Source organism: Triplophysa dalaica, chromosome 15 (genome assembly GCF_015846415.1).
Source record: "Triplophysa dalaica isolate WHDGS20190420 chromosome 15, ASM1584641v1, whole genome shotgun sequence".
NCBI lineage: Eukaryota > Metazoa > Chordata > Actinopteri > Cypriniformes > Nemacheilidae > Triplophysa > Triplophysa dalaica.
Genome location: NC_079556.1, coordinates 6,453,824 through 6,480,405, shown reverse-complemented (window position 1 = coordinate 6,480,405; position 26,582 = coordinate 6,453,824). Strand labels below are relative to the sequence as shown.

Genomic DNA, 26,582 nt, shown 5'->3' with positions numbered 1-26,582 from the left:
TTGTTAAGAATGATGTTCCCAGCAGATTGTGACATGCAGACAGTGTTGCGTTCAGCTCGTGACCATTCATATAAAATGTTATTATTTTATTACTTTTCTTCATACAAATATTACTGTTGCATTGCTAAAAAGTGAATATGAACTTTTATTTTGCAGTATTTGAGGTATAAAAAACACAGAGCATCTTTTCGGTTATTTTGACCCGTTTCTACATTTTTGCAAATTAATGCAAAATTTGGGAGAAATATTGTCAATAGTTCACACATACCTATAAATAGTAAATTCAGAAAAACTGAAAATGGTCTTTGAAAAGGCCTCTTAATTTAATCCATGGCTGTACCCGACTGCACTGGAAGCACCAAAAAAGCATTAAATGCAAAATCGAAGTTAAATTTTTTGTAGTGCATGTAAGCCTCAAACTTAAGTAATAGCCACTGAAATCACGAGAGTGCGCAAAAAGCAAACTACTGCACATTTAGACACTCAACAGCTTTTCTCTGTCCTGTAAAATGAATGAGCTGAACGGTTTTCAACCCGCCTGTCAATCACACACTGGTTGTCAAAGTGCTGCGCTGTCTGAAAATTTTAAAGACCCTTCAATATAATAAATTCCTGTCTGAAATTGTCTAAAGTCTTCAACAATGTGCTGGATTTGACCAGAACTGGCCGACACGCACGATGAAATCGCCTCTTTATGAGCGGAGAACAGGCAGAAGTGAGGACCGAGCTTGAATGAATGTGAATAATTTATGTTGGTTTAGCACCTAGAGCATAGAAGTCAACCGTTTGACGGCGAGAACTGTATTTTTAAGAACTGTATAAAATAAATTACAAAGGAGAACATATAAAGAGTGTCAGAGCGTCTTACCGTTGTGAAGGCCAGGAGCTCTTCGTCATTTAACTTGTGAACTGGATTATTCTTCTGAAAGTCTATGCTGCAAAGAAGATTCAAATTAGTAAAAATGTAAGAACGATACAAATCGGAGGCATGGTTTTGTTATACATACAGTAAAATCATGTCTATATATACAGTAGATATATTAATAAATTGAAAAGCTCTGCTTTAAATAAACAAAGACACAATACACTGGCTTCCAAGCATCTCTAACACATTGGATGAATGTGGAAGGGGGAAATTTTAAGGATGATACATATAAAATAAAGTTAAGAGGTGAATATCATAGGCCTAATTTTCTTCATGCACAATAATCATTCCATCATGAGATTCACCCGACATGTACTAAAACAAAGAAGTCACAGGAGGAAAAAAATAAGGTTGCCCAGCTAAAGCTTATTTATCGAATCATTTAATCTCATCGTTGGAACTACTAGCTCAATATTGCAGGTGACTTCATCTACGTTCCCTTGCCAAACTCTCACTTTCTCATTTGCACAGTTCTTTATATTATCCAGAAACAATAAACATACGGCAGGTTATTTGCATTCCGACAAAACCCAGTTAAGCCGACGTGCGGCAGTGCTCGACGGCCCATAATTCACCTTCAACCATCACGCAGCCCAATTAAGGTCTCTGGCCTGCATATTTACGCCCTGCTAATTATTCCACGCCTGCAATTTGTCTCGTTGCAGCTGACCCTGCAGGACGACGACCTCTCGACAACAGGGCACCAGCGTGGTACAAAGCTAATTAGAAAGTTGGAGAACCCCCCGCCTGTCCGTCCGCCTTCTCTCCAGGGTTAATACGGGGGTGGATGACCAACCACTTTTCATTCAGGAAGAAAAGGCCAAGTAACAATGCGCACTCGGGCAAAAAACAATTTCCGTAGCTTGTAAAGGGGAGGTTGGAGACGCCTGACGCAGCACTTCAAAGCCAAGTTGGCAAGATAAAACAAGCCTTTCAAAAAAACAACAACTGTGCAATAACAATGATTTACACATCACTAAAATGATTAATGTTGAGCTTCGCTGGATGCGGCTTTAAAAGTCAGAAACTAAGATTAGTAGCTCTAGTATTTTTAAAGAGATAGTTCACCGAAAAATGAGAATTCTGTCTTCATTTGCTCACCCTGTTGTTATTTCAAACCGTTATGACTTTCTTTGTTGGTAAACGAACAGCACTGGACCCCATTCACTTCTATTGTATGGCAAAACCAATGCAAGTGAATGGGGTCCAGCAAACAACCTTCTTAAAAATGTCTTTTGTGTCCTGCAGAAGAAAATCACATAGGTTTAAAATGACAAAAAGGGTGAGTAAATGATGACAGAATTTTTTTGGGGGGTGAACTATCACTTTAAGGATTAGGAGACAATGGGACGACCATTATTGGGGGATGTTTTCATGCAACAATTTTGAAACACATTTCTGCCAGAGGACCTGCTCAAGCGATACTCATAAAATCTTCTGGCATGTGTTTGACAACCTGATTTTCAGAAGTATGTTTAATATCACATGCACAAGGTAGACCTCTTAAAACACTCTATAATAACGTGTCCCAAAACCAGGGGACACAGACACACACTAAAAAATATTTTTCTGGCTAAAATGGAACAACTCTTGGATATTTCATTCCTCTTAAATATTTCAAGCTTCCATAAAAGTGAAATCTTAACGCCACAAAATTTGCAGAGATTTCCTTCTCACCAGCCAATTCACATGAGCACTAAATTAAAATAAGACCCAAATACGTGCGGCATCAGTTTATTAGGAAATTAAAAATAAACAAACAAATGTAGGTGTGTTGACTCCAAAACACGAGTTCTGTGAATTACCTTTAGACAAATCAAAGCACATCACACATCACTTACAGTATAACAGTTACTACAGCCAGACTTCATACTGCTAATGCGTTGATTTACAGACACTCACCATACTGCCAGTACAAGAGCCTGTTCCTCTGCGGTGAGATCGGGGAGTTGGTGTTCAGAAGGCTCTGACAAGTTAATCTGGTTCAGGACTGTGTCATCACTCAGCTGATGATCCTACACACAGACACACAAGCACACGAGAGAAGCTGAGCAGATCGTAACAGACTGCAGAAATGCTAAGTATGACAAATTACAGATCAAACTTCAGATAAGAGAGGAGAGATGGAGAAAAACAGGATTGATCGTGTTTCTTACAGAGTGTTTATCCATAATGCGGTCATAAACGTTCTTGAGTGTTGAAACTTTGCTAAACATTATATAAGGAGTCTCAAGCTTCACAAAGTAAAAAAAGAACATCATATGGCATCTATTTATATACAGCATATAGTTGTTAAAAGGACATTTTACGTCGGAGCCGATAGCCTAGTGGGCAGTGCTCCGACATGTGGCGCGGTTGCACATCAGGTGACCAGAGTTTGATTCCGTGTCGTGGTCCATTCCCAAACCCACCCCCTTCTTTCTCCCACTTTGGTTCCAGTCCTCTCTACAATTGAGCTTAACAATTAAAGGCAAAACGCCAAAAAACAAGGGACATTTTACCCATTAACTTCTCTCATGCCATTCTAAACCTGACTGACTTTCTTTGACAGAACGCCAAAGAAGATCATTTGAAGAACATTGGAAACCAAACAACACTGGCCCTTATTGACTTCCACTGTATGAACAAAACATTCCTCAAAACATCTTTTGTTATCACATAGTTGAATGACATGAGAATGAGTAAACAACGTTTATTTTTGGGTGAGAGGCTTTTCATACATGACTTGTTTTTGGGTTCCTTCATGCTATTTTTAATTGCTAGTCAATGTTTGCTGGTGTAACACACTCTGTTTTGTCAGGGCCTCGCTCTACGTGATTAAAACAAAAATGTACTTTTAAAAAAGTCAAGACTTACACTGCATCTGGTTGTTTTTGAACAACACCCCCTAAATCTAATGTCTCAGGGCAGCAGGCACTTATTTTAAAAACTCCTACCCATAAACTTCTTTCCCAAGACAGTCATACTGTGAGCTCAACCTGAGGGTCATGTGTGCTATAAACGGCAGCATGAAAAACCTGACTTCTGTCATTACTCACTGACCCCGATGACATCATCAACATCATCCAGCACCCCATATACCCAGTGTCATTTAGCAAGGGCGAGAGAAACTATTTGTGAACTAATCCTGGAAATATACACAAGTTATTCCCGACCACTTTCTCAAATAAATACACACAAGCTCTAAACGTACATTCAGATGGCTCCCGACTATAGTAGTCACAGTGTTGCTTTGCTTTTGCTTTTTGTTCTACAAAGCAAAGGAAGACCTTATGAGTCACACAAAGTTTAAGCAAAGCATGGTTGATTATATATACTTCTGACATAAAAGCACACTTTATTCCTTCAACATAGAAACCCTAACACAATAATGCAATCCATGAATCCATGCCATTCCGTTCCGTGTTTGTAAGAAATACTGATTTTATCACATTTAATCCAAAAACTGAAGCCATCCTAGGGAAAAAATGGTTTATTAGACTTTTCTAGGGCCGCAACACATAAACCGAGGCCAAGAGAGAAGCGACAGAGATAACGTCCGGAATTTTCCATAAAATCTTTGTCTGTCCCCAATTTGTCATTTTCCAGCTGAAGCAGATAAAACCAGACGCAGGGGTACCAGTGCACAGATCATCCAAACAAGAGATAAAACTCAACGGCCCTCCAACAACGTGCAATAACAGTAAAGCACTGCTTTAGGGTGAGAGGAGAGAGACAGGACAGAGTAAGAGAGGGACAGATAGAAATCTGCATAAGATATATCTTTCATGACCTTCACTGCAGCTCAATGTCAACTGAGCTGGAAACCCAAGAATAAACGTCGCCCCCTGATGGACGAGATAAGAAAAGCACTGTTCTTGCCCCTAAGGTAGTGGAGTGTCTATTTATTTACCAGGGGCTCAAAATGGCAGGCAAACAAATATTATCTACCTTTACATCCAAGTTTATTGTTGGTTAAGCAGAGCTTTTTATCTGTTTTATTAACATTTCTATCATCAAACTGAAAATACTGCCAACAATTCAAATTATTTATAAACTGTCCACTCAAAGTCTTGGGTGTCTGAAGATTTTCTCAATAACAAAGCAATTTTCTTTTCACCTTAAGCCACAAACATGAAAATGCAAGGAACAAAAACGAACCATTTCTAAAGGCTTCTCAAGCAGGTGCTAAATTTACATTTACATTTATGTATTTGGCAGACGCTTTTATTCAAAACGCATTATACTATACATTCGTATTTTTAGTACGTGCAATCGCTGGGTTCGAACCCATGACCTTAGCGCCATGCTCTAATCAATGAGCTACAGGAAAGCCACGAGAATAAATCAAATTCCACAAAGCATTAACAGCTGTTAAATCATCTTAATTCATCAGTCATTTAAATCGTAAAGTTAAATCTAGACCTTGCGTGTACCTTTGGTAAGAGTTCTTTGGGTGTCGGTGGAAGTGACGGACTCCGGGATTCAAGAACAGGTGAGCTTTCCTTCCGTTTCACATCCACGATGAGCTGAGCAAGAAAGTTCTCTTGAAAACGGGTTCTTTTTCCAAGTGCACCTGAGAAAGACAGACAAATGTTTGTTTAGTCACACCTTCTATCCATTCTTTCTTGGTAATCCAATAACTTCCATCCCTGTATTGCTGTTTATCCATCCTTCAATAAGCTGCACACAACCATCATCCGTCTTCTCGTTGTATTGCCCACCTGTCACGTTAATGTCCAATCCTAATAGATCTCGGGCCATCTGCAAGTGTTGTTTGGCCCTCTGATACTCATAGTAGGTCAGGAAGGTGTAACTGCACTCCAGGTGGAACTGAATGGCTAGATTTCCGTGTGTGATGTTGTTGAACAACTCCTCGCATTTACACACTACAAAAACAGGGAGACAACCAAAGGCATTAAAATCACCATCTGTGTTTGGACATTTGTTATATGCACATATGGTGGATATAGCAGAAAACAAGTGAAAATTTGATGATATACACCCAGATAGGAGACATATTTATAATTCATAAAACACAGACATATGGTTTCACTACACAGGAAAAAGCCTGTATCTTATTTTATTTTTGTCTTACTGCACAAAAGCAATTCATAGCACAAAGACATAATGAGTTTTTTGTAAAAAATTGGGGCGGGGATATTAGTTTGCATTTCAATATTGTTGCAATTCAGTTACATAACACATGTGCAAGAAATAAGTGCCAAGATATAAAGACCCTTCCTACGTTCTAAATTATTTACATCAATCTGCAGCATGAGCATCAACTGTCAGCATGTCAATTTTAATGGTAAGAGCTCTTCATAAAGCTCAATTTGTATGCCGGCAATGACCTTCAGCACAATCTGTGATGATCGCAACATTTAAAGCCCATGCCGTGAAGATTAAAGCTCATTTAGCACTCAAAAGCAGCACATTTCATTGCAAATGCTGACAACATAGCAAACCATTTACGAGCGAGTCACTCTCTACCTGTGTGAGGATGAGAATGTGTCTCTCCTTTACTTCATGAAAGCATGTTTCAGGAATAATTTCCTCATGTTAACAAAATGTTTTATATCCTTCACGCGTCAAAAATGCCAGCCTCTAGGATGCTCAAACTAGAAGAGATTAAATCCTATGCAGCCTAGATTTCAAAGTCACGTCTTTAAATGTCGTAAAATGTTACAAAAAGCCCGTCATTAAAGACCAAATGTGGCTCTCTACAGGACGAGAATACTGACAGGATTTGCAGAAAGTTAAAGCTATGAGTCACCGGTTCAGATAACAGTTCTTTCATTCACAAAACCAGAGCCGGCGCGCCACTCTGAATACTTAATTTAATCCTTTACTACTGAATTTAAAATTCCTCCAGCACATATGCTCCCTACTAATGTCCTGGGGAAAGCAGTCACCTACAAACCTGTGTTTAAATCATCTTTGGTCCAGTAAAATCCCAACGTAGGCGTGACATTTACTAACCACAATGATGAAAGACCCAGTCCAACATCCACTCACCCGTGTAACTTATTGAATGTAAACGCTGATTAAAATATAATTCACCTTTATTATTTACCAACTCATAAAATGCTTCATTGACCTAAAGTCGATTATAAATAAGAATGAAACTGCCCAGACAAATTTGCTTGATACATAAAAGCTATTGAAATCTCATCTTTTGGTTAAGCTTGAGCACGGCTGTAAAGTGAAATACCACCTCTGTGCACTGAAAGAGAACAAAATAAGGAAAAGGAGAAAGACAAGGGAAGAAAAAAGAAAAGGAGGCAGAGAAAGAGATGGAGAAAAGGAAGACGAGGAGGAGGAGAAAGAGAAGGAGAGATGAAGGAGAAAGAAAAGTGAATGAGAGCGAAGTAAAGGAAAAAAAGGATGAAATGAATGAGAAGAAGAGAAAGAGGAGGACAGGTGAAAGAGAAAGATAAGTAGAGAAAAAAGTAAAGGAGAGTGAGAACTGAAAGAGCAAGAAAATGAGGTGTGAAGGAGAAAGAAAAGTGAAGGAGAAAAGGAAGAAGTGAATGAGAAAGAAGAAAGAGAAGGAGAGGTTAAGGAGAAAGGAGGAGAAATAGAAGGAGAAGTGAAGGAGAAAGAAAAGTGAAGGAGAAGTAAAAGACAGGAGAAAGAAGTGAAGGAGAAAGAGAAGGAGAGGGAGGAAGATGAAGTGAAGGAGAAAAGGAAGAAGTGAATGAGAAAGAGGGGAGAGGTGAAGGAGAAAGAGGAGGAGCAATAGGAGAGAGGTGAATGAGAACAAGTAGTAGAGGAGAAAGAAAAGGAGATGTTAAGGAGAAAGAAAAGTGAAGGAGAAAAGGATGAAGTGAATGAGAAGAGGAAGATTTTTTAAGGAAAAAGTGAAGGACAAAAAGAAGTAAAAGAGAAGAGGATGAAGTGAAGGAGAAAGAGAAGGAGAGGTAAAGTAGAAAGAAAGAAGAGGCTAAGGAGAGAGGAGGAGAAAAGAAGGTGAAGTGAAGGATGAATAAAAGTGAAGGAGAAGTAAAAGAGAGGAGGAAGAAGTGAAGGAGATAAGGAAGGAGTGAATGAGAAAGAGAAGGAGAAGTGAAGGAAAAAGAAAAGTGAAGGAGATAGAGAGGAGAGGTGAAGGAGAACAAGTAGTAAAGGAGAAAGAAAACGAGATGTGAAGTAGAAAGTAAAGTAAAGGAGAGAAAGGTGAAAGAGCAAAAGAAGTAAAGCACAAAGAAAAGGAGATGTGAAGGAGACAGAGAAGTGTTCAAGAAAGTGATGGAGAAAACAAGTGGAGTGAAAAGTGGACGAGACGACGAGTGCACTAGACAGGAGGAGAAGACGACATGTGGGCGAGAGGAGACAAGAGGATAAGACGAGACATGGTCGATACGAGACAGAACAAGACAAAATGAGAAGTGAAGGAGACAAAAAGTTGACAAGAAGAGGAGAGATAAAAAGTTGACAAGATTAGATGTGGATGAGACGTGGTCAAGGTGTGGAGGAGACAAGAAGTGGGCACGCTGCGGAAGAGTAGACAAGTTAAAACAATAAAAAAGAAAAAACATCTACACAGTTTATAAAGGGGTTATTGTTCAACTAATTACTAAATGAGACCTCTGGCCTCATCGGCTCATTCCAGAATACAGTTTTTTGCTGGTCAGGTTTGTAAAGTAATCGCCAAGTAGAAACAAAAAGGCTCCATCTCAGGTTTTTCCTTTCATGCAGCTCCAGCAGCTCAAGCAAACCTGTATAAAGCTGTTTGAGCAATGAATTTAACAGTCCAGAGGATTTGAGCGGCAGCTGCATGGATTGTTTATATGTAGCCATTCCTGCAGCAAATTGTTGCCCATAGGCCAAAACACTGTTTGTGTGTTTGTGTATGTGTGTGTGCATGAAGGGCAAAAAAGTCAGGTGTGTATGCAAAAAAACAGAACAACTACAATTGCTTTAATACAGCAAAAGCTTATCCATTTAGCTCAAACACATTATTAGCATGAATAAAGTATTATAATTCAAAACTAATATAAAAGTATAAAGAGCAGTAATATAATGTGAATGAAACATAAACCCTTACCCAAGAGCAAAGCAAAGCTACAGATCCTCTTTAAACACCCAGACAGGAATTCATTTTGTTTATTAGCCGAAAGGAATATTAAACAATGTTAATTCTTTTTGATCGATCAACACTGCTTCTCACCATGAAGTGCTAACAGATAGTCAATCCTAGTTTTACAACTTTAGTTATTTGGCATTGATGTGCTGATAATTTAAAACAGTCATGGATTATGGTTTATAACAAATTTGTTGAGATATTGTAATTAACTGTTTTTTCTTAAGACTGCAGATTTCGATCCCCACAGACATAAATTAGAAAAAAACGAATCACAATACTGTTGAATAAAAAAATCTACATTTTATTTTCTTAAGGTATAGTTCACCCAAAAAATAAAAAATACGGTCTTCATTTACTCACCTTCGAGTTGTTGCAAATCTGTACAAATTTCTGTGTTCTGGTGAAAGATATTGGGTATTTGCCATTTAGTTGTGACCGTATAGTTTAATGGCGAAAGTCACTCAGTTTAAAATAAAGATTTTTATTATATAAATTCAACACTCATTATCTTTTTGTCTCTCCTTCAAACACGTATTTTTATTAAAGTTTCTCCTCAAGAAGTCCATCAAATTTTATTCTTTAAAAAACACTACCCTATGGTCTCCCTAACACCAGCAAATATTCTCCCTTTCAAAAAATATTTATATATTTATTTTTACTTGCATAAGGGACGCACATGCCCACTGGGTTAACCATCACTTCCAATTAAAAGGTTCTAAAACCCCTCCGAGGCCAAGCAGTGTGACCGTCATGCGAAGTGAATCCCCTGGCGACCCTCTAAATTCCCCACAATTCTCTGTAAAGTACACTGGATAGCTTTTGGCAGCCAATGCCTGAGCTGACATGCCACCCTAGCAAGGTGTCATGCCAGCTTCAAAAATACAACATACGGCAAACAAATCCTGGCGTGCCGGGAGAGAAGCTGCTTGAAGCAGATCCACTCAGCAAGAGACTAACATAGAGAGAGAGAATTAAAGCAGAATTATCGCCTCTATCCTCTTGTAAATATCACTTCTCAACATCTATACTGATTATCTATATCGGGGCGTAGCTGATGCGTGTCTGATTAAAAGGCAGCTCAGGAAACTCATTCCAGAGGCACAGGAACCCAATTAAAAGGCTGTTTTGCTGCAGAGCTCATCATTGGACGCACGATTCCCTGGCGAATCCCCATTAACATCCAAACTCTTCAGAGATATGACTCAATATCCTGCCACAAAAGCAATGCAATCTTTGACTCTTGTCTCTGACATCATTTCAAGGACGTCTGCAATGAAATCTCTGCTTCACTGCACGCAAAGTATTAACAGGAAAGCGCTGCATCGTGTTTGAGGTTAAGAGCGATTAATTGCATCAAGATGCTGGATTGTTCGCATTTGAGATTCTTCAGTGTTTTCTTCTCGTATACGCAAACGGAGCAGCGCAGAGTTTCGAGTGCTGGAAGACATCAGAGTAATAGAACATTCAATTCTTGAAATATCTTTCAGGTAAGCTTTGTGGTTGTAACATGACATAGAAAAACATGACGACATGGGTATTGAAGGATCATCCCATTAAAATGCCAAGGCGTTAACATGGTACTTCAAAGAAAACTACAGTATTACAGGTACATATCCAAAAAACAACATACATGAAAATATGTATAAAAATAGTTCATACAGTTCTGTATAAACTTTGGAAGGGGTGATCTGTCTAATACAGTGCGGTCATCTTGTGTTACCAGATGCGATGTACATAATTTTCAACACTGTGAAATCCTGTTTCTTAAGAACCAAATTCTTCCATTTGGTTCCATATTTGTTCTTTTAAAATTGGATTTGAGCCTTGATGGATGATCAATTTCGCAATGAAAATGAAATATCCCAAAATTGGCACAATAAATCCAAAATAAAATCTCCACAATTAAGTCACTTTAATGCACATTTGTAATACGTATAGTTTCACAAGATCAGATTCTCCATTCTGATGACGTCATCAAAAACGAAAAATATTACAACAGTGATTGACAACATAAGCGATTTTTTTTTTGAATTTTGAATTATGGTTAATAGAACAAAAAAAGCATAAATTCTACTGGATATTTTAAAACTATGAATATGTCTCAAAGCTGTTTTCACCCATAATATTTCAGGTCTTAAGTTTCAATCATTGTGAGGACATCTGGTCTGCAGAAGACAACAAAAGCCAGGGTTCATACAGACATTGTATACTGAAATTCCAGGACTCTCAAGGACTTAAAGCACATTTTTTTCATTTATTGATCAGAAATTATTTTTTTATCTTTAAATTCTAAAAAAGGTTAAGGGGCTTGAAAATATCTACTAATGAAACAAAAATGTACAATAGTATCCATGATCTAACGCGAGAGCAATTCAAAAGCAGGGCTCTCACAGCACTGATCAGTTTGCACAAATATTTATGAATTATCAAAAAGATTAAACACTGAAGTGGTTTTGTAATTTCATTTTTTATTCTTTCAATAATTTAATCACTTTTCAAGTACCTCTGTTTGTTTTCAAGGGTTTTCCAGGACTTCTACTTAAATTAGCTTTTTTTAATTCTTCACCCTGTACGAACCCTGAAAAACCCAACACAGCTCACAAAAACACTGAATCTGCAAATCACAGGCCCTGTTAAACCTCAGAGCTACATCACCTTTGACGTTTCAAGCATATAATGCTGACATCATCATCTTAAACTGACACCACCAAACGCATACACATCTTCACGGTACCTCCAACCGCTAACAGTTGACATTAGTTGTGACTGCCTGCTCAATAAGAACAGACATCAGAGTCTCTCCGCTAAAAAGCATCTCACGCTGATGTGCGTCTTCAGCAGTCAAAGTGAAATTAGGATCTTAGCAGTGAGGAAATTCAAACCTGCACTGGGATTTTAAATCTTGTTACAGACGCCTGTGGTTCCAGTTTAGTCAGATTAAAAAATATGATTACCGTCTCAATCTGAGGTTAATCGGGTTAAACTTTACAGAGAACGAAGTTAATACATAGGTCCAGTAACATCTTTATCAGTTTAAAGCCGCACAATTCACACTGATGTCACTTCATTTAACCTCAAATATGATGGTTGGTGTGTTCATCCGTTTAGCTAAAAATTGACTTTGATAATATAAACAGAATTTTTATTTCCAGTGCTGTGCTCGATTCCTTTCTGTTATTGTGTCAGGTAAAAAGACAACACAAATGTATGTGTGTGTGTGTGTGTGTTCTTGCCTTTCTCAATACAGCTGAGCGCCAGGTTCAGGAGCTCTGGAGATCTTTCCTCTAGTATTTGTTGATGTAGGGTTACATATCTCAGCGTCCACCAGGGCAGCAACTATTTACACAGAGAGAAGGTAGACTCTATTTACATTCATTCATATCCTTATGAATATTTGTAAATTATGTTGCAAATGTTTGCAGATGCTTTAAATGTGAATTTGTAGTTGTCTTAGCACAGTAATAATGTTCCAGGATTCGATTCGAGTTCAGACGTCTGACACTTCATGTGCCTTGAACTAAACTTAGCGGAAACATTTTTATCCCGGTGCTCACAGAGGTATGAAACAGGGTAACAATAAATATATAAATGCATTAGTAATGCTCGTCTACGGTCATAAATAATCACAGAATGCGTAGAAAAACATTAGAGTTTATATGTAACGTGAAGTGACTTCAAACACAGATAGAGACTGTAGGAGACATCGAGGAGAACAAAATAAAAAAAGAGAATCATTAAAATAATGCTTTATTTTCCTCATTTTTATGATACACGCATTACCTTTTATCTGGCACTGCGTTTAAGCCAGTGGGTGGGTTTTTTGTATGAGGAACGGAGAATTTGTTCACTAATTGTCAGTAATAATAAAAACACACACACAGTTTGTTTTGGAGGGGAGGTCAAATAACGCATGAATATGGATTAATGTTATAGTCTGAATACACAAACATCAGCACAGACCAGATCCATTTCTAATGATCTGCTGCGGTGAAAGTTATCGCACGCACACACAAACAGCGGCCAAAAAGAAAACCACAGCCATAAATTAACTCCTACTTTTGACAGCTTTGTAATTATTCTGCATTTTCTCTCCCAGTAATGCACACGGGAGCACAGAGTAATGATCTTAGACATATGAGTGAGAAATTAAAGAGAAATGTCTCATTACCGACACACACAAAGTGCCGTATCGAGTAACTGGCCCCAACCCCAACCACTTGCATTAAAAAGTTCAACATTATTACACAAAATACAGTTTTCTGGACAGTTGAAGTTCTTTTAATAACTTTTTAATTGCTGGAAAAGTTTGCTACTGCTATATTGGAAATAAATGGTTTAATATTTGGTTATTAAATTAAATATACAGCCGCAAAAAAAAATGTAAAAGACCATTTCAAATTTATTTTCAGATATATTCAATATAGTTTCTATGAATTTACTATCTATAGGTACATGTTCGGATAAAATTATCATTTTTCAGTCTGTTTCTAACAATATTTTTCAAACTAAAATAAAAATTTGCAGAAAATGAAAACTGGAGAAACAGAATACAACAAAAAAGATGCGCTTGTTCTTTTTTCAAACCTCAAATGCTGCAAAGAAAAAGTTCATATTCATTTTTAAGCAATACAACAGTCATGTTAGTACATGCATTTTTAAAATTACAAAGCAAGTTCAAAATTATTTGTATGTGATAACCTCCCTTTTTATCACAGGGTTCATGTGTCTGCTGTCAGTCTTTCACATTGCTATTGGATGACTTTGTCACTCGTGAGGTTTGATTTTGTTGAAACTGGACTGAAATGGCCACAATAGCAATACTGATTAATGAAAATTTGCAATGGTCTCTTAATACACAGCATTTTTAAGTTTCCAAATCCTTTTGGGGTACCTTGTTTTAATGTACTATTATCTAAATATCATGACCGTTTTCGCCCTGCGCTATAATTGCATTGTTTTCGACACAACCAAGGGAGATTTCACTGCAGTAATGTATAAAGCGACTGTGAATGTCACCTGAAGGCTTTCCAGTTTGGCCCCACAGTGGACGAGTATGACTCTGGTCAACAGAAGAAGGATGGGGTTGGACACCAGACTGTAGACACACTCTCCATCCAACTGGAGACTGGATAACACCGCTGTGTTCAGGGATGTGGGCTAGAAACGAACATAGAGAGAGAATTTATATAATCTTATATTGTATGCACTACGCAGCCATGTTATATTTGCGAGGGCATAATTCCAATAACACAAAAATTGCCATAAAATCCAGCCACGATAACACATATGTAAAGTGACCGGCGGTTATGTTTTTTAATGAATATTTGCAATTTGAGGCGACCACTGGTGCCATGGGATTTCTTTACTAAGGTTATATACTAACAGCAGAAGGCGGCACATTGGCTACAACTACACCAATTGCTAAATCTGTGAATCCTGTTTTGCATTTCATAGAGTAATCATTAGTTGCAGTCTAATATTTTTATTAACATTCATTTAAAATGTCCCACACAGCTTCTTGTCCATCCATCACAGCCCCTTTCCCTCCCTACGTGTCCTGTTCTCAGCCTAATTTAAAGGGCCGGTGCTCTCTAAGACAAGGCTGATAAATCAAGGCGAGAGACAGAAAGTGTTTCACACACACAACGTCTCCAGGAATGTACGTGGGCGCAGCTGAGCATTAGGGAGAAGGTTCTCTTCACCTCTGCATAATTAGGAGCCCTAAGAGGTTTCATTAGCAGTCCTATAGTGGTCTACACACGCTCATTATCCCGTTCTCTGACCTGCCCGGGGGTCGCCATCTCCTTCCATTCTATCCATCACACTTACACATCATCACTTGACTTTACTCCAGCAAACAGTCTTATTCTCAAAACTCGTACATTGAAAATCTGCAGACGTCAACAAACACTAATAAAACACATGTATACACAGTGACCTTCAACCCTTAAAACACCTAGAAATAATAAAAGGTTGCAAATAATTGTGAAATTTCACTGGCAAGGACAGAATTAAAAATAAATGTAATATTGTGACATGCACATTACAATTTCATCACAACTTCCATTTACATTACATGATTGTTAAACAGATAAAAAAAAACAGTCCCTAAAGTGTAGACTGCTTCATCGGAAGTGTTCGTCTGACCCTCTGTTAACTTCCTGTTTGTGTTTGGCTAGTGTAATAATATAAATATTTATATTTAATAAATATTAAATAAGTTAATATTAATTTATATTATTTTATTGTATAATAATTGTATTAAATAAATGATTTGCTGAATGGGTCCTGTAGTATTGGTTCATTTAAACAAACCGTATGGTACATTTACATCTACAGATGAGCTTGGTATCAGGAGTGTAAATTCAAAATATTGGAGAAACAAGTTTAGCCTAGAAACGTTTCTTCTCGGTTTCATTTGATTTTTGTCAAAAATAATCTAAAGGCAGTCTATTATTTGTGAATGTTGTTAAAATGAATCAGTCTATATTTTGTGTATTTAAATGTAATTATTATTGCATTAATAAACTACGTACTGTAACACCAACAAACACACAGGTTTCTAGAATACTTGACTGTGATTGGTTAATTGGAGCATTACAATGCTCTTGGCAGACTCATCGTACCCTGGACCACAGATGCATTATGATACTTTACCTGCGAGTAGCTCTGGTGTAAGGCCTCAGGGAGGAAGTCAGAGATTTGGAGCTCAACTGCCGGCCCGGTCCAATTACTCTGAGCAAAAAGGTTCATGCACCCAACAGCCATGGCCAGCAAAACGGTTTCCCTAAACCACAGAAAAAAGGAGCATGTTGAGAAATTAGCATGTTTAACAGCTGAACTCATTAAGGACATGTGTTTTCTACGAGAATAATGGACTAGCATGACCAGGATTAACCACTGAACGCAATAAAAAAACAACAGTAACACAGTTCTGCCTTAATTTATTGGCACTCAGCAACACAGACTCATCGGATTGTATTCCATCTAAACATTGTTCTTGGGTGATCCAATCACATTCATCAGTTTCCTCAACATGGCTACACATTCACATCTCTGGACGCTCTGATGCAAACGTACAGTCCCGGATAAATGAAACATTTGGGAGTGATGCAGCACTAAACGGAATCAATGACCTGATATTGTAATTCTGCTCTATGGTTGGTTTAGTCCCCAGATGCCATTGCGAAAGGTCGTATTTACATCCTCCTCACATTCCCGCACAAATGTGCATCCATGCGTTCGTACATCACTCAGATTTATAGCACCTTGATTTATTCTTACAAACGACATGAATCTCATTGTATAGTTTGGTCGCCTTCAGAATAATACAGGTTGCTGAAATGAGAATGCACAAGAATACGAGCGAGCGAAGGCGGGGAAGAAAACACACTGCATCTCCTGCGTTTAGCCGAACAAAAAACATCAACCTGCATCAAGTCACTATATCTATATCTATATCTCTCACTCTTCTAAACTCAGTCGTGATCTTTGAGAGAGAAATATAGAGATATCAGGCACAGCATAACACCTACGATCTTTTAATTCAGTCTCCGAGGATAAAAGATGTTAAACTGGGATTATCAAAAATTAATAATTCATGCCTGTAAAAGGGATGGGGGTCAGAAATCCTTTTTCATTTCCAACACAATAAATTGCCTGCATTCAGCCGAACAGACTATTGGCCTGAACCGCTAATGTGTGTTGTAGTTTAGTTGTGTAGAAGTGATGTCAGGGTAATTTTTGAGAACCACAATAAGTTTCTGTAATTTCATTACAAACATTATACTACAATAATATACAGTACGGCAATAATGAGAAAAAATCTTGTTTCTGCCTAACTAACGAGAAGCATGTTTAAGAACTCAATTTATTGTGCCATTACAAGGGTTTTATTAGGCTTTTAAAGCAGTTTTAATGTTGAATTTCTATTTTACAGTGAGAAATATACATTTTAAAACCACAGCCATAAGAAATATTGCTTTTAAAGAGATAAATGACAGAAATAAGGAAGACAATGTAATGATGAAATGTAATACTGCACGAAAATAAATCTCAAACGTAGGGTTGGAAATCAAAAATCAATTCCAATTCGGAATCAAAAGGCTGGGAATCGGATCAGAATCGAAAGGAATAGGAATCAGATACTTGAAATTAAAATTCATCTCATCAATTCCTTTATGCATATTTTTTGAAAATTACTCAACAGAACTTCCATTATTACTTTGTAACCATAAATGTAGCAAAATAAGTAAATCTCCAAATAAAGGATCTATCGATTTAATTGGCTGAACCTTACCGAGAATATCTTAAGGCAACAACGTGACTCATGCAAACAGTATTATGAAGTTAAACACAACCTTCAATTTCCCAAATTGAATTGGTGCTACTTTGCATTTACATACTAATGATTTTGATTAAATTAATTTAATTAAATCACACGTTTAAAAAAATGTGCCAGCAGCGATTGGGAGTGTAATGAATACAAGCAAATCCCAATTAGCAAACAATTCCAGGAAAACTCACTAATGCTGTTAAATGACAAACTTAAGTTTTGTTATTCATCATTACAGCTCATTATAATTTGATATGCTCCTGTTTACTTTAATATAAGGAAAGCGGAGTGCTACAGTTCAGTATGAAAACTGTCAAATAATAGATGTGTGCAAGAACAGCAGAGCACTTTCAAGTGACAGCAAAGATCCATCATGAAACCAATGATCCGTCATGTCAGCACAATATTTGCATGATTTGAGTGTTTTTTTCCCCACAACAAAACAATAACTTTCAAACCCCTAAAATTGACAATAGCCAGCCCTCAACGCTCGAGAGAACAAGCACACGCAGGACCCATTCTTCTTGTGCGTGGTTTTTCAAGTCATTAGAAAAGAATAGTAAGAAATTCAGATTTTAATGAAAGATTACACGGACAAAAAAAAACATGCAAACCATGAATCGGTACACACCTGTCATTCCTCTGGTCTTCAGGACCCTTGATCAGGTAAGAGAGCACTTGTCTCTCCAGCCAGGTCTCGATACTGTCGCCCTCTTCAGGTGGTCCTCCCAGCAGCCCACGTACCGCAGAGCTGAAGAGGACAGCCTTAAAATCTCCCTCAAACACCAGCTCCAGCAATGGCCCTCCATCTAAACACACACAAAAACAAAGCTGAAAATAAATCAAGACAAATTGTAGCATTTTTTTCTTGTAAGTTAACACTTTCTAATACACAATTCTTGAGAAACACAACTGTCAGCTTTTCTTCATAGTTTAAAAGTGAAAGAGAGCAGAACATTCTGTTCTCAAGTAAACATCTCATTAAAACGGTGATACTGGCTGTATGACTGCAGAGACATGTAAAGAGGAAATACCTTGTTCAAGGAAGGAAGGAAGGAAGGAAGGAAGGAAGGAAGGAAGGAGAAGAAGGAAGGAAGGAAGGAAGGAAGGATCTTATGATTAAACCATATTCACAACTGTTTGCTGTTTCACTTAAATACAAATGGATGATGAAATGCAAGTATGACCGGAATGTATCAACTTTGAATGCTTCAAACAACACAAATCACCAGCCTGAGGGAAATGGTAAAAATATTTTATCTTTACATATTTGTCAGCAATAACCAAGGCTTTGTGCCGTTGGCTCCCTAATGACAAACCACAGCTGATTAATAATATATTTAACAAATCATCAAAAGCAAACTTTGCTTTTTCCTACAATTTCCGACGGTAATGAAATCATGAGGCTTAATTAAGATCTGCAGTGAATTAAAGAGAATCTTATTAAAGTTGATTCGGTCTAGATCTTGAAATAGTTGCATCACTTTGCAGATACAAAATGGTGCCACCTCTGATGTGAGCGAAGAAAGCTGCACTATTCTAGAAGAACACTTTGCTTCCAGCAAACGCGCGGTCGTTGATCTCTTCTGAGGATATACTGCCGTGAATAAATGTGACTGAATGAGGACAGACGGAAATAGCTGAAGATCAGGTCGAAATGTATGTGAATTACACATTAATCACTTCTCAGGTTGATGTTCGTGAGAGAAAGATTGATGGAGAAAGGAGGGGAGATAGATGGATGGATGGAAAGAAATGCATTACAGCTTGTCTACAAATGCACAGCCATTTACCATGCCACTAACAAGCACTCTAGAGGCATGAAACATACATTTAACCCATAATATTCTAATGTATAATTCTCTATCAATAGTACCGCTATACATCTCTAGCGAGAAAGGCGCAAGTGTCCCGCGCGCGCACCACTGATATGCGCACCGGACGCGTACACAACTGTTTTTAAGTCACGTCAAATTAAAAGTAGTTCAACTTTCCCCGCGATGTTCTTCATTGCGTTGCGTCTCGTTGTTATCGAGCGCACTAACGCGTCCCGTGTGAACGCCTCCTAAACAAGCGCACAGTCGTGAACTGTCCTTAACAAACATGAACGTGCATGCACGCGGGGCGGACAAGATATTATAACGACGCACTGAAACATACTAACGCATATCCTCACCTGTACGTCAACAGTATAACGTTACACGCGCGTCTCTCCCGGGCAGCTGTCCGATGCGCTGAAATGCCCAATGACCCTCCTTACACAAGCAGATCACACAGATAAGGCAGTTAGGATGTCGGAAGACTGTCAAACGCCTCTCGGTTCACTGTCAGCGAAATTCACGTCCATCTGGACGTTGTTGAATTATTCCGTGGGGCGGAGAGATGTCAACACTCTTGCGGCACTTTGAAGCCACGTGAGTGTGTAACTGCTGAGATCAGAGGCGCCGGGAACATAAAGATCTACTAGCGCACAATGCACTCGCATCAAACCCGGAGAGCAACTGGATAAAACAATGAACATCATACAGCATACTCGTCACCGCGACTATTGTACACATTAAGCATTTCAAAAGCACACGTGACATCTTTAACCTGCGCTTCTCCTCAAAGCCCCTCGCGTTTGTCGGCTTCGGTGTTGCTCGTGTCTTACCTGTGATGCTGATGCCGCTCTGTTTCCAGTCGGGACTCAGTCCGCACAAAACAGCCGCTTCCATCTCCAGCATCATCATCAACCAACAGTTAATAAAAGACAACGGTTGTCACGTCTCTCGGGAGTCGCTACGGCTGTGAAATGTGAATGGCTCGCGTGCTTCGCTGCGGTGCCGGTGGCTGTCGTTAAGTAATCGCTTGGATGCGTTAAATTCCAGCCCATGTGCTGCAAGTGTCATCAGTAAGCGGCCATGACAGGAGCGCACTGCATTATGGGAAACCTAATGAGGCAGCGCCGCTAAGGGAGCGTCCATATTTTACATACTGACAAAACTGTATAACGTTCTAAAATCTCATATATGCATATAATATACAAATCGCGTGCAAAGACCGATTTTAACTGTGTAAATAACATTAAGTTTCTTGGATAGACCGATTAAATCGCTTTATTAGACGTAGATTTATCATTATGATCCCCGGGAATTACTTTACTATTGAATGTAGCGGCGTTTGGCGTCTCAGGACGTGCATTTAAAGCACACAGTTCATAAAGTATCTCCATTTATTTTGACATGTTAAGGCGGGCCAGGTTAAGAGGATTGTAATATAAATATTTTTGTGCAATTTCTATCTAGTGCATCTTAAAAATGTGTTTGACATATTTTACACGTACCCCTTATGGCATTTACCATAGTTCTTCCATAGAGCAGTGTTTATTGAACTCAATTTGTAACTTAAACAAAGATGGTTGATAATTTCCCATTGTTATATAAACATATGTCGGATTTCTAAAACACACAGGGGCTTTTTCCGTACAGGGATTAGTCTTAAAACAGGACTATGTGTTGGTTAGATTGGGATATTTAAGTAGTTCTTCAAAACATACATATAACAGTTAAAGGAATAGTTCACCCAAAATGGAAGATTCTGTCATCGTTTACCCACTCTCAAGCTGTTCCAGACCTATATTTTGTTGTTTTGTTGAACACAATTTAGTCATAAACATTTGGCACACACCTAAATCCAGCAAGTTACATTGAACTCAAGCTGCAAAACATTCGTAGCATGTGGAAAGTGAACCCTTGACCTTTATGTTGTGAACGAAATGCTCTTTCATTGTGTAGTTAGTAAAATTACAAAAAAAACAGCTTCAGAGTCGTGTAACCTGTCTTTGTATGAAATAATTCAGTGAGAACTTATATCTGAAAGCTTGCTACATTAAATACCGCAAAAGAATATAAACTGAAAAAGATGGTTTTCCTTTAAAAGAGAAAGATATATTCATTTAATAATTTAAATATTTCACCCTTTCCATTAAGGAATTTTATCGGTTAATACATTTCACAATGAGCGTTATCCTCTGAATGCTAATGACAACTATATCTGTCTACACCAAAGAACTGTTAACATAAAGGAACCCGAGGGGTCTGTTGACCCCTGAAACCCGCGTGTCTGTCTCTGATCCTCTGTAGCTTCTAGCGGTGGTAGAAGGTCATTCTCTTTATAAAAATCAAGCAGATGATTCGTCTTGATTATGGTGAGTGGCAGCGGGTCGCTGGAGTCCGGAAGCGTGTAACGTGCGTGTGTATTTGAAGATGTCACAGATATGAGAAGCAGGACCCCGAGGACAGGTCAAAAATATATTCACATTCTCAAATGCAGAATGACGTGGTTATAGTTAAAAGTGACCACAGCAAAAACGACGACCCATGACATAACACGTCATTAAGCAAAGGTCAAATGAATCCATTTAGTTCGGAAACACACACACAGACATGCCGTTATATGACTTAATGCGCGTTTCTTGCGTTGGAGCAAGCTGTTTTTTTCCTGCTGATTTCGACACAGTGGACTTCAATTTGTCAATTCCACTTAATTACGTTCAGTAGCTTTTTCAATGGCTTTCTCTCTCATGCGGGGAGGAAAGGTAATTACAGAGCCCAGATATGGCTGTATTGTAACACTCATTAACCTAGAGAAATGTCTGGCTGCAGGACCCAGAATGCAATGTGGACTTCCTTGGTTCTAATAAAAAAGATCTTGTACAAATGAAAATTGGCCCAAATCGTCAATTAATATAGAAAACGGGTTTCTTAAAGATTTTTTTGGCCTTTAGCATCATAAACAATCTTTTTTATATTGCAATTGGGTTTCGACTTTTCGAGTCATGAACTATATGGCTCTGAGCCACATTACAGCAGAATAGATATAGACAGAAGCAACATTAGTAGTGTCTCACATCAGTCACAACAAAGGTCAGCAGTGACGACCTCGTACCCTCAACTCCCTCAAATTAACTCAGTGAGGGCTCCACGTACTATCCACAGCTCCTGGAGACTAGGTGACTAAGCTTCATATTAAACTCAAGAGAAAAGCAACCCAAATGATTCAACCGCCTTGCCGAGGCGAAAGTGAAGCTCGGTCTTTTATCGCTGAAAACAGATACCTCATTATTTTTCATTCCCAGAACATCCATCTGCCTACTTCCTCTTGAGCTACATGATTATGGTGCGATGGCAAAATAAAGAACCATTTGTGCTTTATGAACATTTAAGATGTGTAGAACGCTTCTATTTCACAAAAAGGTTTTTTAGACTATTGAAGGTACCAGAAAAATTTAGTTTTTTAAGGAGCCTTTGATTAAATCAGCGGTTCTCAAATGGGGGTACTGCAGGGGGTACGGGAGGGAAACTGACATTTAGGATTACATAATGAAAATCAATAAATTATGATAATAGTATCTTTATATGAAATTAGGATTTCACAAAGATGCATAAAAAATAAATTAATAAAATAAGATATAATAACTGTTTGACTCTCATTTCACTAAATTTGTCTTGTCTGGTCAAGGGGTATTTGACTTGAAAAAAAAACATACAAAGGGGTACTTAAGCCAAATGTGTTTGAGAACCGCTGGACTAAATGGTATTTTGGGTAAGCAAAAATTGCCTGACAGATGATTAAATCTTATCATTTACATTTATAGAGATAAAATTTTTTTAAAACTATCAAAGCAACATTTTATTTTAATTGTTTAGTACTGCTGAACACAAAGGAAGATATCTGGAAGAATTTCAGTAACCAACCAGATCTCATCCCTCACTTAGAGCCATTGCAGGAAAAAGAAATACTATGGGAGTCAATCCGAGATCTTTCTTGGGTTCACTATTCCTTCAAACAAAATTTTAGGTTTTGCTCTCCATTCAATCTCAATGTCTAGAAGAAACAATTGAGAGATGATGGAGGTTTTTCTAATACACATCCAAACGTAAAAATCTAGTTCTTTCATTATATCTTAATTCTTAAGCTCTGCATCAATGTTTAGCAATAGTTGGGTTCAGCCTTTGAAAAAGCTGCTGGACTCATAAAACAGTATCCAAAAGGACCTCAGTGATTTATCTCAGCGAGAGTCTAATTTACCAAACTGTCAACTGGACAGCAGCTCTCAAATGATTGAAATCATTTTTCAAGGTCTCGCATCTGCAGTATTGACTGTTGCGGCTTGTTTGTAGAACAAAGGGAAGCGTGCCGCCCGTCCAACACAACAGAGCCAACACCTGCGGGGTGCAGAGAGCTGTGCTCAACACAAACAAGCCACTCCAGGGAGGCGCAGGAGAGACGCAAGGGAAAAAAACAGCTTCTAACACGCACAAAGATTAAAGGAAAAGAGCTCCTGGTAGACTGAAAGTGAACATCAATGCGCTGCCAAACTATCTCTGCTGAAAAAAGAATTCTGTTAATCTTAGTTTTAGTTTCACTGAATGCTGTTGTTTTTCTCGAATGGTATTTGTCAAGTCAAGCATCAGCATTATTATTGCTCAAACCTCCTAACACTGGTTGAAAACTTGACCGTATGTGTGTCATGGAAAAATACTTCAAATTCATCTGGCATATTGCGGGAAGGTGTTTCCTTTCTTTAAAGGTCTTTAAAGAGCGTTACGTTAAAAAAAAAATTGTTCAGCAAAGAAGCGAAAACGTTACATGTTGTCTTGTGTCAGCCACCGTAGTGCTTCAAAAGGGAGGGATGGTGTAAGGTGTTGGTTGCAATTCAAAACCTTTTTCTTCTATGGCATTGTTGAGAAGAACCTTTTGTAACATCTATTTTATAAGTGAAGGTTTGTTGTGTTTATATATACAATATGTTTCTTTCTCAATACTATCTTGCTAAAGTTTTCTTTTTGTTTCTTACTCTTAATATATATATATGTAATAAATAAAGGTGCTACAAAAGGTTCTTTATAGTGATGACTATTCAGTAAAAGAACCACTTCTTTCTTAGCTTTTTGTATTGTAAAGAACATTTTCAGATTTTGATTATTAGGGCACATGAATTTTAAAAAGAGAATGACCCACATTAATAAGCTATGCATTAGAAACAACGCAATATTCTACAAAAAACAGGAATTGTAATTTTTTATTTCCCTGCGGTTTTAAAGCGGCCCTGCAATGATGTGTCATGCACTCTGACTTCTTTACAATGTTAAACGTTCTGTCTTCTCATGATTAACATGCTCAACTTGTCAAAAAACGAGTTGGGCGCATCACATAGTATTTCTGTGCTCGACAGAGTTTTTTTCGAACACATAAAGCTGTTTTGTAACAATTTTTACTAGTTCCTCATTGGACAATTCTCCCGAAAAAGCGCTATGTGCATGTGCTTTAGTTCAGCCAACCCCTCCATCCCCGCTTGCGCCGTATGTTTTCAGAAACAATCGTAAAGCTGTATCTATCTTTTATAAATCTGATCAAACTAAATGCTCTCCGAAGATCCGAAGTATGCAATACAACTCCATAGGTACTCAAGATTAATATGGGATTGGCAGAAATAGCGTTCTATTCCCGCTTTAAAGGTTTTTATGTGGAACCATACAACCAGAAATGATTCTTATGGCATGATGTAGCACCTTCAAATAAAAGAATGGGCCAAATTTAAGAATGTACAGTCCACTACAAAGAACCTTCTTTGAAACCGAAGGGTTATGTGAATGTTCAAGGTTCTTTATGAAACCAATAAGGGTTCTTCTATGGCATCTTTCAGCAGCATCATTTTAAAGAGGTCTGGCAACATTGTTATACTCTTCATCATAATGAAAACCTCATTTGAATTTGCTATACGAGCCTCAAGCACACACCCTTACAGCAAGCAGGCATTAAGGACACACACGTAAAAGACAAGACTAATTAGTAAATGTCAAGGATTTCATGCTTGTCACAGAGCGGTTACATTAACTGCAAAACTTCACAGCTTAAACAAAACCATAACCTTCTCCTATTTAAAAGGTAAATACTCTCCAAGTGAAAATTATTTCTGTTGCATCCAGTAGATGACAACCAGATATATAGATGGGCAATAAAGGTTTTAGGAAAATGCTGAAACAAGGCTATGGGTTCAATATCCTTATGATAAATCAGAACAGAGAGGATAGATATAGCTCCCTGTACACACACTGCTCCCAGAAGAAACATCATGACCTTGGAGATCACAGCAGACTTGGGAGAATCCATCCAACTGCTGAGTGCATACCTGCGTATGAATACGCATCACTCCACGACTGCTCACGTTTATGCATCACAATCGCATTGACGCTCTGCGTTTAAATACACCAGTTCAATAATGCATAATGTTGGCATGCACAGAGCTTCATTCATTCTTTCATGTTTCTAAGCAGGATTGGTACGTATCTGACACTGTTAAGATGAGAAACGCTGCAGGAGGGAAACGATCAATATCTTTTCTAAGATGCCGAGTTTTGGATCAACTCCTCATGTGCCTGTGTTTTCTAATATATTTTGCATGGGACTTAGAGAGCTTATCTAGCTTATATGGATTTGATGGGATGAGGATTTTGTATAACGTTTTTTTGAATTATTCAGATTTGTGGAAATGTGTAAAATTGGATGTCACCGTTAAAAATAACCTTAAAGGGACACTTCACCCAAAAATGAAAATTCTGTCATCATTTACTCATCGTCAAGTTGTTCCAAATCTGTATACATCTCTTTGTTCTGATGAACACAGAGAAAGATATTTGGATGAATGCTTATAAGCAAACAGATCTTGCCTCCCATTGACTCCCATAGCAGGAAAAATTACTTTATCATTATTTTGTTCTGTTGCATCCTGCTCTTATTTGACGGAAAGGGTTAGGTACTTCTGACTACCATTGTATTTTTTCCTACTATGATAGTCAATGGGCGGAAAATCTGTCTGGCTATAAGCATTCTTCTAAATGTCTTTCTCTTTGTTCATCAGAACAACTAAATGTATACAGAACTTCTCGAATGTGAGTAAATGAAGCTGTGATTTTAATTTTTGGATGAAGTATCCCATTCATTTTCCTTAAATATGTTTTTAAGTTAATAGTACCTTCACTTCTCTTTAGATTCAGCCCCTTTTCACACTATCCTTTAGTATCTATATTGGTACACATCTGAAATGCTCATTCTTATTGCTTGGTAAAACAGTAATGATCTCTACACGTTGTGACAAACTGCTGAAGAGAGATATTAAGCGTGACATCTACACACACACACACACACACACACACACACTCACCACAATTTGCACTCTACAGACCCACATTAATGTATATTTCCAAGCAAAG

The 26,582-nt window shown here is 38.0% G+C and overlaps 1 protein-coding gene across 1 annotated transcript in view; it reads right to left on the bottom strand.

The window, feature by feature from the left end:
- Positions 1 to 20,228, bottom strand: part of ttc27 (tetratricopeptide repeat domain 27) — a 67,749-nt gene extending 47,521 nt beyond the window's left edge. The window contains exons 1-9 of the mRNA XM_056768826.1: positions 19,979 to 20,228; positions 17,960 to 18,137; positions 15,651 to 15,780; positions 14,010 to 14,150; positions 12,227 to 12,329; positions 5,629 to 5,793; positions 5,341 to 5,480; positions 2,828 to 2,940; positions 869 to 935 (exon numbers count right to left, since the gene is read on the bottom strand). Coding sequence (XP_056624804.1) covers positions 869 to 935; positions 2,828 to 2,940; positions 5,341 to 5,480; positions 5,629 to 5,793; positions 12,227 to 12,329; positions 14,010 to 14,150; positions 15,651 to 15,780; positions 17,960 to 18,137; positions 19,979 to 20,057 — 1,116 coding nt within the window. The 5' untranslated portion in view covers positions 20,058 to 20,228. The remainder of the gene's footprint in view (positions 1 to 868; positions 936 to 2,827; positions 2,941 to 5,340; positions 5,481 to 5,628; positions 5,794 to 12,226; positions 12,330 to 14,009; positions 14,151 to 15,650; positions 15,781 to 17,959; positions 18,138 to 19,978) is intronic.
- Between the last annotated feature and the right edge of the window lie 6,354 nt (positions 20,229 to 26,582).